At 37.9% G+C, this 12505-nt stretch overlaps 1 protein-coding gene across 1 annotated transcript in view; it reads right to left on the bottom strand.

The window, feature by feature from the left end:
• DDX10 (DEAD-box helicase 10) overlaps window positions 1-12505 on the bottom strand; it is a 159786-nt gene that overhangs the window by 130115 nt on the left and 17166 nt on the right. The window contains exons 9-10 of the mRNA XM_026685339.2: window positions 11787-11871; window positions 2840-2941 (exon numbers count right to left, since the gene is read on the bottom strand). Coding sequence (XP_026541124.1) covers window positions 2840-2941; window positions 11787-11871 — 187 coding nt within the window. The remainder of the gene's footprint in view (window positions 1-2839; window positions 2942-11786; window positions 11872-12505) is intronic.

The raw sequence follows: 12505 nt of genomic DNA, 5'->3' as shown, positions 1-12505 counted from the left end.
GCTAAAGTCAGAAGCTATTGAGCACAAAAATATTGAAAATGAGTCAACCAAGTGATGTACTAATTAAAGAAGCCAAAGTCACTTTTAGGCCTTATGTTTGAGTAGCAGTTGTCAAGGCATGGGAAATAATAATGCCATTTTACTCAACATTAGTGTGGCCTGATTAAAATTTGCTAGAAATTTGGGGCACACGATGACTTAGAAAATATTGGCAACTGGAAAAGATTTAAAGGAGAGACTGCAATGTAGGGACACCAAGAAAAAGCTGTTTTTAAAAATTAGGTATGTTTAAGCTAGACAAGAAAACATTATTGACTGATAGATGTAGCAGCAGAGAAAATTTCAATATCTGTTTTAGTATTTGGAAAACCACTGAAAAGAAAGCAGTGACAGAAATTACTCATTTTACAGACAGGATAAGGAGCCTTCCTCTAAAATCACACAGAAATAGATTAATATCTAGGTATTAGACAACAGGATTAACTGATCACAGGTAGTCCTCATCTTATGGGCACAATTCAGCCAAAAACGTTGTTGTTAAGTGAGACGGTTAAGTGAATTTTGCACCATTTTACAATCTTTCTTGCCACAGTTGTTCAATGAATCACTGAAGTTGTTAAAGTAGTCATCTAGAACAGCAGGGGGGCTAAGTGAGGATGCTTTTTGTAGATTTTAGTTCTGCATTTAACACAATTCTTTCACGTAGACTAGTGTCTAAACTTCTGAACCTTGGCTTTTCTTATTCAATCTGCCTTTGGATTATGGATTTCCTGTCTGGCCGCTCAGAGGGTCAGATTAGGTAATCATACCTCTTCAGACCTTATTCTTAACACTGGTACACCACACGGATTAAGTGAATCTGGCTTCCCCATTGACTTGACTTGTGAGAAGGTCGCAGAAGGTGATCACGTGACTCCCGGACGCTGCAACTCTCATAAACACATGCCGGTTGCAAAGTGTCTGAATTTTGATCAAGTGACCATGGGGATAATGCAATGGTTGTAAGTGTGAAAAAGTCACCTTTTTTTAGTGCCATTGTAACTTCGAATGGTCATTAAATGAATTGTATAAGTTGAGGATTACCTGTGCAGAGTATAGATCTCCTTATGGTTAGCCTATAACAATTCCTACATCGTGTTAAAATAAAGAAGACAATATTGGTGTTACACACTAACTGCTGGCGCAGGACACAAACAACAAAGCAAGGAAGTCTTAGCACTTTCCAAAGGACAGTACATTTTATTGGACATTCAAGAAAAGCCTTCTCTATATTGTTTAAGAATCAGAAAACAGGTATTCTTAATGTGCTGAATTCTGCAGCCCAACTTCAGTGTACTTTCTTAAACATGGACCTGATATCTGCTGAATGTTTTCAAGAACCTTCAACCTAGAACTAAGAAGAAATTTCCTGACAGTTAGAACAATTAATCATTGGAATAACTTGCCTCCTGAAGTTGTGAATTCTCCAACACTGGAAGTTTTTAAGAAGAGACTGGACAACCATTGTCTGAAATGGTATAGGGTTTCCTGCCTAAGCAGGGGGTTGGACTAGAAGACCTCCAAGGTCCCTTCCTCTCTCTAGTCTAGTTTAGTCCAGTCCAGTCCATTCACCCCACTAGCCCTTTTTATCATTTACAACCTTTGGGGAAAAAAGATGGCTTTAGCTAGACTTAGGGTACAATATTCTTATGTATTCAAACAATCCTGGATTATTATTTCTTCTGCAAAAATGAACGTAGCAAGCTACAGCTCTGTTATTTAAATGGCTTTTGAAAATAATTAAATTCCTTTAAGAAGACAAAAAGGACCCATTTACAAGAATCTGCAAGCTTCACTGCACTCCAACTTTATCATCCATGATTTAAAGCACTGTAAACAGCATTATCGGAAGTGAACAGCTACTTCAGTGCAGCATATGAACCATTTTTTCTGCATATTGAGCTACTGGATATTAGGTAGCAAATGGCAATTAGTTTTGCATACATGAAGGCATAAAACTGATATCATTGGACGCAAAGCAGAAGACTATTGGTGCTATCAACTGAGCTTTGCTTGGAGAAAAAGATAGCCTTAATGCTCCAAATTTAACATTTCCCTATTTCAGATCAGCATTTTAATATGGCAATATAGGAACTGTGTACTACAGTTGCTTTTGCCAAATGTTCAGTTCTTCAAAGATTGGAGTATATTTGTTTTGCAAAGTATTGTATTTTAATAATAGATTTTAAAAGCATATGTGGGTGTTTGGCAGGAGTTCATAGTGGCAATAGCCATTTGTTTTCCCTCCAATTTTATTTCTTTGGCTAACGGTACACATTTTTAAAAAGAAAAATACATTACTGATGTTAATATTACACAAAACACATACACTTTCCACACAGCATCCAAATCATCTCACATTTCGTGTAATTTTGCTACTGACAAGAGTTCCCTGTCTCAGCTCTGTCTTTGCTAAATAGATTTAAGTGTTGGCAGATCACATCATTTAGCCTGGAAAAAAAAAAAGGTAAAGTTGCTAGCAGGAGGTGCAAAAAATAAGAAAGGTCAGATTGTATTTACAGACCTCCATTTCCCCAAACGTTTGAAATAATGGAAGTACATTTTGTCCATCTGCTTTCCTAGGAAATAAGATTTGAAATGTAGGCAGTGGTTCGTTTATTTGTTTAAAAAAAATAATGTGTTGCCAATGGATATTCTCATTATGTTCCACATCATTTTTAAGTTTAAAAGGAAGTTTTAAAAATCTATTTTATGAAGAAAAAAATGGTCTCATAGAAAAGAAATCGCTTTTGGTTTCAAATGCGTAATTAAGTTATGTACAAAGTGGAAAACAACTTACTTGATATTGCTGACAGGAACTTTCTTCTGTGACAGCTGCTGAATCATGCCATTTTCCTCTGAAGGAAGCAAAACGAGGAGAGCTTCACCACCTTCTTTGTACCTATGTAAAGTGGGCGAAAACAGCAGGGTGGGGTCTTCAAATCTGAGATTTTCAGGAAGTAATTACAAGAAGTCCTCAATTTATGACCATAACTGAGTCCAAAATTCCCCCTGCTAAGTAAGATAGTCATTGAGTTTTGCCTCATTTTACGACCTTTCTGGCCACAGTTAAGTGAATCACTTCAGTTGTTAAGTTAGTAACATGGTTGTTAGTGAATCTGGCTTCCCGGTTGACTGTGCTTGTCGGGTGCTCGCAAAAGGCGATCACATGATCCGGGGACACTGCAATCGTCTAAATACATGCCAGTTGGCAAGCATCCAAATTTTGACCACTTGATCCTGGGGATGATGATCAGTGTGAAAGTGTCATCAGTGTCAAAATTATTATTTTTTCAATGCTGTTGTTACTTCAAAAGGTCACTAAAGAAATGGTTGTATCTCAGGGACCACCCTGTTCCCAGGATTTCTGGAAATAAAGAGGTATAAATGGGCCTGTCACAGGCAGGCTCTTCACAGATCAAGGAATGGAAGGATGGAGGGGTCCCATGAAGACTGCTGCAAACTCAGCTGAGACCATTTTTAATTTTGGGTTTGTTTTTGTTTTAAAAATTCTGCCTATTCTTCTTAAATGAGTAGCACCAATACATTTTGTTCATGTTCTCCCACCTGAAATTACCGTTACCAAGAATATGCTCTAACACCATCCACTGGTCTGATTTTAAAGCATTTATGCTAGAAATCAGTTTAGATCTCTGACAAAAATATCTGTTTTTCCCCATCAGCCTCTTTGCTGGAGGGGGGAAAAAACGAGACCATCTTGCCCAATTCCAGCTCCAAATCTTCTTAACCCTATCTATGAGCTCCCATTTCATAGCCCTTGAGAAAACACAGGGCATGACAGATGCCCATTGATGTAAACCAGAGGTCCAATCTTAGAAACTTTAAGATTTGGGACTTCAACTCCCAGAATTCATGGCTGGCACAGGTTGAATAGCCTTGTTTTAAGACTGTCAAAAAGCAAACCATTGTTCCTGCCAAACAAGTCAGGCTTTGAAGCCAAGAATGAAGATTCCTATTCTCGCTATTAAAAGGATGCAACAATTCAAGACCGTGGAATAAAAAATTATAGTAAATTATATGGTTTCTTTAGCAGAAGCAGAGCAGAGCAATAAGCTGCAATGCACCACTTATTCATAATACCAAGATCCTGGGTTATAACAGACAGACAGAACATAGTTGAGATGCCGTGTTAAAACTGTTTTTTTTTTTTCAGAGAAAAAAAAATGAAAGAGGTACTAAATCATTCTTTTCCCTTCCTTCAGCACCACCAAGACCTAGGACAACATTCCTTTTTTCTTTGATCAACATTGGACAGAGAATGTATCCACATAGCAATGAAATTTGATATTTGAAAATCAATTATCCCTTTCGCTGTCACCCAACCATGGCGTCAATTATTTTGTTACTCCTGTGAACAGCAAAAGCTGGTCAGATTTTCTTTAGAAATGTATTATTTAATAACTATATTTGTAACATATTCACAAACATATCTACTCAAACTCTAAGCCAAAGAGACATGGAGTTCAGAGGAGCATTGTATATGATTCTCCACGCTACAAGCAAAGAACAGAAAATTTGGAATTTAAGGAATGAATGAAGATCCTCTGCTTCATGCTCAAAATCTCTCAAATGTGCTTATTATTTTGTAATATGTAAAACATGAATAAATACCATTGTATAATTGTTCAATCCAATAAACGGCAACCATGTACGTCCAATAACTTAACCTCACAAACATTATTACATGAAAACCTAAACTAGGTTGCTTTTATCTATATAACCCAAAGTAGAGATTATTCTGTAGAGGTCCCATCCTAAGAATTAAGAAAGTTTCAACACCCTAAGCAATATTTCTCAACCTTCGCAATTTTAAGATGTGTAAACCTCAACTTCCAGCATATTGGTTGGGGAATTCTGGGAGTTGAATTCCACACATTTTAAAGCTGACGAGGTTGAGAGACATAGCTTTAAAATTTGTTACTCCCTCAGGCCACAGCTACATTCATTATAGAAAGTTTATCCATTAATGTTCTAAAAGACTTAATCAGTCTGAGTACTTGAATACATCTAACCAATGGTCATGGAATCTTGCTGACTGTCAGATTTCCTTCCTTGTAGTGATGTCTGGAAAAAATCCAAGGAACAAAAAGAAATCCAAGTGCTTTGATTAATAGCCTTATTTAAAGGAAGACTAAGAGAATTCCAAAGAGAACCTTATTTCAAAAAACACACCATTATATAGGTAGTTGATTACTGCAAAGCTCGTTGGTTGCCTTCCACATTTTCATCATCAAAAACTAGATTTTTTTTCTTATAGTGAAAGGATAGTCTGATCTATTCATTGTTTTCATAGCCAGTAGCCCTTTTTAATCACTCTAAGAAATAATTTATACACTCCTGATCACTCTCTGATTCTTTTGAGATTCAGAACATACCATTTTTTAAAAATTCTCATGCTATTCACTTCTATACCAACAAACATATTTTTGTTGTTGTTGTTTAGGCATAATAATGGCTAACAAACAGCCGTTTCATGCTTACCAAGCCAGGAATAATGGCTGAAGGCAGCATCCCAGTTTACTCTACCTGGAAGAAACCAGAGACTAAAACAAATCATGACTTCATTCTCTAATTGCTTCTGGGTTCAAAACCAGGTTTAGCTATGCTAAGCTAAATTTTCTAGTTACACTACAGCAAACAAAGCTTGCATCAGTTGCAAACCAACATGTTTGCTGCCAGGATGAGTGTGATGGACAAACTGGGCTCTGAGACTTAGTTATATGTGCAAAGCATTTAAAGTATGTTGTCATTTGTTGGCAAAAAAAAAAAAATACATAAAAGTGACTTTCCAAAATGAAAACTAACTGCTGTCCTCTAGTGGCACTGTATTTTGTTTTATATCAAATGTGATCAAAACAATCCTCATGGAAGAAAATTCTGAACCAGATGGCTATAAATATTTCTGCATGAAGACACTATAGTTCTACTATGTTGGTGTTGTAATCTATGTTATCAAATGAACCTTCCAAGAGATAAAGCTTATGATCTCTCTGGCAACCCCAATCCTTTTTAAAAGGATCTGGACATAAGATATTGCCTAATTTAACTTCATATTTTATTCCTATTTGATCAAACAAAATCATTCCACAACAACTGAAGCTAGGAAATAACTCTTTTTTCTCATTCCAGTGTGGAGTTCAGATCAAGTGAAAGTTAAACCAAGGACTTGTCAAAAAAATTTTTTTTTCTATTTTGTTTGCATTGGTTTCTCTAATACAGTTTTTCTTAAGCAAAAGTAGGTCAACTGGTGCCAATGGGCTCCAGTGTATCTATTAATTTTGCGGAGGTACCTGCAAGGTTGCATACTTCATTTAGTTTTAATTTTTTCCTAATTTCTCTTAATTAAAATAATGTATGGAAAATGGGCAGAGTAGGGAATTCTTTTAGAGCCCATAGGATTTATTAGAAAACAGCAATGGTAGATGGTGGAGCCTCGGTGTTTCAGTTGAAAAATGTATCAACCTGTTGGAGTGATAAAAAAACAATCTAAAGGATGGGCAGAGTAGCCTCACTACTTTGCCTTCCAATAAATGGTTGTATCATTACCCACTTTGTACTGTAATTTCTATTTTAAATGCCATTTTGGAAACAGACAGGTCCCTTCAGTGTGAGAGACCTATGGCCTGGTTTCAAATTTCCCAATGTGCCCACTGGTCTAAAAACACTGGATTTCTTTGAGCCAAAACATGCTAAAGGCTGTTAGAAATCCAGTGGGTTCTTTTACTATTAGCTCAGTATTCAATTAATTAATTAATTAGCTCAGTATTTATTTAATTAAACTTAGTTGAAGACAAATTGGTAACCACCACCGATATCTCTAGTCCCTCAGAATGTTAGTTAAAAAAATACCAGATAAAACAAGAAATCTGGCAGATATATTATGGAGAATTTTCGTGGTGTGTGCGTGTATGTACACACCAGTTTGGTGTAGGATCTCGAAGTGTACCATATCTAAACAGTTTAGAGCAAGAGTCTTCCAACTTGACAGCTTTAAGACTTGTGGACTTCAACTCCCAGAATTCCTCCTCCAGTCATGTTAGCTCAGGAATTTTGGATGGGAGTTGAAGTCCACAAGTCTTAAACTTGCCAGGTTGAAGACCTTTGGTTTAGAGAGAACTGAAGGAGAAACATGTGTACATACTTCCCATTTATTTCTTGCCTAGACTTACAACATTTCTAAAAGTGTTAAAATGACATACTCATTTCTTGCCTCCTTCACTGCTTCCATCTGAAGTACTCAAATAATCTGACCTGTTGCCAGTAAAGCTTCTGCCAGAGATTCTGACACTTGGTAGAGGGTGGAAGATATGATGAGGATTCGCAGATGACTCTCAAGAAAGAGCGCCAAGACTTGCTACCATGCCTGTACTGGCGGCCTAAAAAGCTGGACCACTGCTGTGGAAGACATTCCTGAAATTGACTAGCTCTAGCCAATAAACAACATTCAGACATGAGGGCTGAAGGGAGGAGGCCGGAACTGCTCCTCATTCTGCCATTGTGTTCCCAGAGAAAGAAGCTCTAATTGCCACTGAAACCAAGTAACAGAGAGAAATGTCCTCCTTACCTTTCACACTGAATTAGACCAAATGAGGTATTGTCAGAGGGTAGGAAGAAAGACATATACTTTCCAGATGAACATACTGTTTTTCTCTAAATTATAGTGTTTATTTTTCTTAGTGCCTTTAGGTAGATAATTCGTACGTTTCCAATAGATAGAGTGGCCTGAGCTTTACAAAATGATACATAGAATTCTACCCTGACAATTCCAAATGGAGCTTTTTAGAGTCTATCTTGTTTCCCTTCTTGACTCATGCAATGCATATTCTCAGTATTTCTACTTCCTGGATTGCTTCTAGCCTAGGAGGGAGCATGGAAAGAGGGAAACACAATTCTTTCCTGAGTTTCTTGAATTCTGACATCTTTGTAAGGCTATCTTCACTAACATTCTCTGAAAGCTTCAATCCTTTCTACCAGCCATTTTACTCACCAAATCTTTGCCTTTACCCTTCTGGGTCTTCAACTGAAAATTTCTTCTCCACCTGTACCTTAATACAGATGTGTCAAACAAAAATAGCTCCAGGAATGTCCAGATGTTTAAATGAGGAGCTAAGCTACTCAGTCTTTAGTGTCACTCTGTCCAATCCTGGTATTGTGATGACCCAGGGCATGGCACAAAGGCAACACAGTCAGATAAGCAATAAGAGTCCCTTTATTATCTCCAAGTTTGCCCCCAATGTCCAGGTTACCTTTGGGCTGGAGAAAAACTCTCTTAGGAACAGCCTTTGACTGTAGAATATTCAGTCCAAAATAAGGTACACACCAACTGTAACTTAAAATCCAAACAAACCAAACTGAAGTAATTATTTTGGCAGGGCAGGAGCAGGAATTTCAAACTTGAAAGCACGGCAAAACTCACAGTTGGGAAGACGCCAGGAACACAGATAACTCACAACAATACAAGATAAAGTCACATTTGCTCCCAATAGCTTGCTGCACGCAGCTTGCCTTTTTAATACACTGTGTTCCCAGCTGCAGCTAATGAAGGGAATCAGGGCCCTTTCCTCCCCTGTAAGCCATGCAACCCACATTGCTCTCTTCTCCGTTCTTCCTTGCGTACCCTAGGATGAAGAGGGGGTGGGCCTGAGTCTTTCTCTGAATTCCCTCTCCCTTGTTCTACCTCTCCCTGCTCTGCCCAGCCAGACTTTGCCCTTTCCCAGTTTCTTCCACAGCCAACGGAACCACACTCCCACTCCCTGTCAGCTGCTCGGCTTCCTTCTCTGAGTCAGATTCCAACAGGGGCATGACAGGTATGTAGAAGACAAAATTTAACCTTGACATCAAGGCAACTCATTTCGCCACTGATGAGAAGGGGAATAATATGGGGAGAAGGATGTTACAGGAATTAAGCTGAGAACCAAAGTTTCCCAGGACAATGTGGCAAGTAATGTCCACCTGCAACAGTCACCAAGCTTCAAGAGTAGAAAGTAAAAGGCAAAAAGAACATCACACTGTGGGAAGAAAGAGGAAAAAAAGGAGTGGTGAAATTAAATTAAACTGCGTTTCAATGTTAACAGGAAGCAATCAACTGTTTTAGTGGCTCCAGCCTAGTGTGAGATAAAAACATTTATCTTGCCTTCAGGAATATGAGTTTTCGGCTGAATTCAAGCTTAAGCACCTCATCAAACCATGCCAAGTTGACAATTTGGGAACTACTGCTGAGTTTTTGTTAGAAAGCCTGAGAGAAACCTCCATTATACTATCAAATTGGCCAAATTCTCCTCAAAGCAGTTTAATCTTTTTTTGTATTTATTATAGTGCATAATACATTATATAATGCCTTATAAATATGTATAGTGAAGCACAGTGGTACCTGAGAGAAAACATGGTTTTAAAATAATGTGTAGTAAGGGAGGAAATATAAAACTGTAACCTGCCCAGGCAGAATTTTTGAGTAGGTAAGAAAACAAAAACAAATGTAATGCATCAGAAGAGAGACAAAATTTCCCAAGTGAACTTCAATAAGCTCTTTTTGGAAAATTCAAAAAAATAAAAAATTGTGAAGGCATACCATGCCCTGTCCAGAGCCAAAATAATAAAATCTTAATGGCTGTGGACAGAGACCTAAACATCACAAATATCATAGTTTTTATGGAAGGTTTCTTTAAGAAAAACTAAAAGCTTAATAAATAAAATGCAAGGTTCCCCAATGTATGCTGCTTATAAATCCATTCTAGCCAATCTGATCTCACCAATATGAACCGAAAATAAGGCTTATGTTATGCTGCTTCCACAACATTTGATAAGAGCCTCGGTGGCACAGTGGTTAGAGTGCAGTACTGCAAGCTACTTCTGCTGCAGCCAGCTGCCTGCAATTTGGCAGATCAAATCTCACCAGGTTCAAGGTTGACTCAGCCTTCCATCCTTCCAAGGTGGGTAAAATGTGGACCCAAATTGTTGGGGGCAATAGGCTGACTCTGTAAACTGCTTAGAGAGGGCTGTAAAGCATTATAAAGCGGCATATAAGTCTAAGTGTTATTGCTATTGCTATTTGTAAAAACCAGTGTTAAATGATGAACAAAATTCATATGCAGAACAGATATCAAGAAAATACAGAGTTCAGCGTCCAAACATTATTCCAACCTTAGTGAAGTTAAGCAAGTATAAACTTGCTTCAAGATCTCAACAGGAAATCAGAGCCTTGTATAGGAACAATATATGCACCACATATTTTACAATCCACAGCAAATATATTCTTACCTGCTTCTCAGACACTGTGCTCAAACTGTGTCCTAGTCATATGGACATATCTATTCTTCTGTCATTATTAAACATTATTAAGTCAGGCTATGAGAGCCCCAAGACTTGGAAACTGAATTGTGTTGGGTTTTCATATGATTAAATATTTCACTGATAAGCTGTTTCCCTCCTAAATTTAACCAAGGAGGGAAAAGAATCCAAACTTCACACTGAAGGAAAGCGTTCATTAGACTAATATTAAAAGTATTAGTTTACGAGAAATCAAGAGTCACCTGGCATACTGGCTAAATACCAGGGAGGGAGAAGAAATGTAACATTTAAACTAAATCTTCCTTCCTTCCTTCCTCCCTCCCTCCTCCCTCCCTCCCTCCCCCCTTCCTTTCCTTCCTTCCTTCCTTCCTTCCTCCCTCCCTCCCTCCCTCCCCCTTTCCTTCCTTCCTTCCTTCCTTCCTTCCTTCCTTCTTTCTTTCTTTCTTTCTTTCTTTCTTTCTTTCTTTCTTTCTTTCTTTCCTTTCTTTCTTTCTCTCTCTCTCTCTCTCTCTCTCTCTCTCTCTCTAATCAATCTATCAAATTTATTTGCTGCCCATTTTCAGATGACTCTTACTTAAATTTAAAAATACCAACCACACTTTTCCTTACTTTTTTTTCAGTGTTGGTCATCATGGTTGTTTAAATAAAGTACATGAATCCAGTCACAAACTAATAACATAATCTAATGCAGTGTTTTTCAAACTTGGCCATTTTTAAGATGTGTGGACCAGAATTCCCCAGCCAGCATTTTGAAAAACACCAATCTAATGTAATAACAGGGCTAGCCTTAATATTTTCTTAGACCTATGAATAGTTTTACCTTAACACTGAAAAACTTTCTTCAATATATTCTAGATATTGGGACTACAATGTCCACAACTATTAGCTAACTTGGCTGGCTGATTCTGGAAGATGGAGCAACAGAATCAGAGGACATCAAGTTAGGGAAAGCCTCTCTCTCTCTCTCCCTCTTCTCCCCCCGTGTGTGTGTTCCAGCATAACTCTGGAATGCCTCAAACAATTTCAACCAAACTTGGTACACAGATGACTTACCCTCTGGAAACAAATACTGTGGGGGTAAGAAACCCCTAACGCTCCTCGGGCGGGGGGGGGGGGTGTTGCCTTAAAATGGCTTCTACTGTACAGCACAGTGGACTTGCCATGGTAACGGCTTCATAGTACTCCACAAGGGGGCTCCCTCTCAGCCCTCCAAAGAAACATCAGGTGATTGGCCAAGTGCAATATAAAAAAAAAAGAAACACCAGCATAGACAAGAAACTCCCAAGGAGAGGAATAGAAGATTTGTGACACTGTGCGAGAGACAGTACAACAACGTAAGTCCCGACTACAGGATTTTCCTGTCTAATACAGGATTGGGATAAATAAATACCCAGGCAATGCCAGGTCATCTGCTAGTAGAACATAAAAACCCTACATACCTGGCTGTTCTCCCAACTCTGTGAATATATGTATTTGCATCTTCTGGACAGTCAACCTGGATGACCCAGTTCACAGCAGGGAAGTCTGTAAAGAAATCATTTGAAATCCAGTCACATACAAACACTTTCTATGTTAGCAGTGTAATTCCATATGAAATTTGCACTCCAGCTCTATTTTAATGGCACTGTGTTGAAAGAGACTGCTCACAAAGTACAATTAATCACACATTCTAGTTACATGTATCTGTCAGATGGAACTAAAATTAATAGAAGCTTAATTTCCTAAATAATGAAAGGGAGCATAATTTTAAACTTGGTATGGAGAGAGAAATCATTTGTATTTTACAAATTGAAAAGTAGAACTGGCCATTTATGATTTTAAACCAGAAATCTGCAATGCTTATATAGCTCAGAAGTAATTCAATTTGTATTTCGGCTAACTTTTTAATATTTCTAATACAGTATTTCCCTTTTAAGGTTTTGTCTAGTCTCTGTTCTTCTCCTCCTGCTTATTCCCTTTCTTATTATGCTCTCCTCCCCGGCCCCCATCTCTCTATATATGATAGTTATGCTAGAAGCTGGTGAATGAAGATAATGGCCCATTAAACTGAAGACCAGCAATTTTATTAAACCCCACTTTATATCAATCAGATCTTGTACATTCAAAATTCAAGAAAGGCACAAGTATACATTCACATTGGAGAAGATACAGCTTCAAG

Source organism: Notechis scutatus, chromosome 5, assembly GCF_049901735.1.
Source record: "Notechis scutatus isolate UNSWTSFEM ecotype Mainland chromosome 5, rNotScu1.2, whole genome shotgun sequence".
Lineage (NCBI taxonomy): Eukaryota > Metazoa > Chordata > Lepidosauria > Squamata > Elapidae > Notechis > Notechis scutatus.
This window is presented reverse-complemented; position numbering and strand designations above follow the sequence as displayed.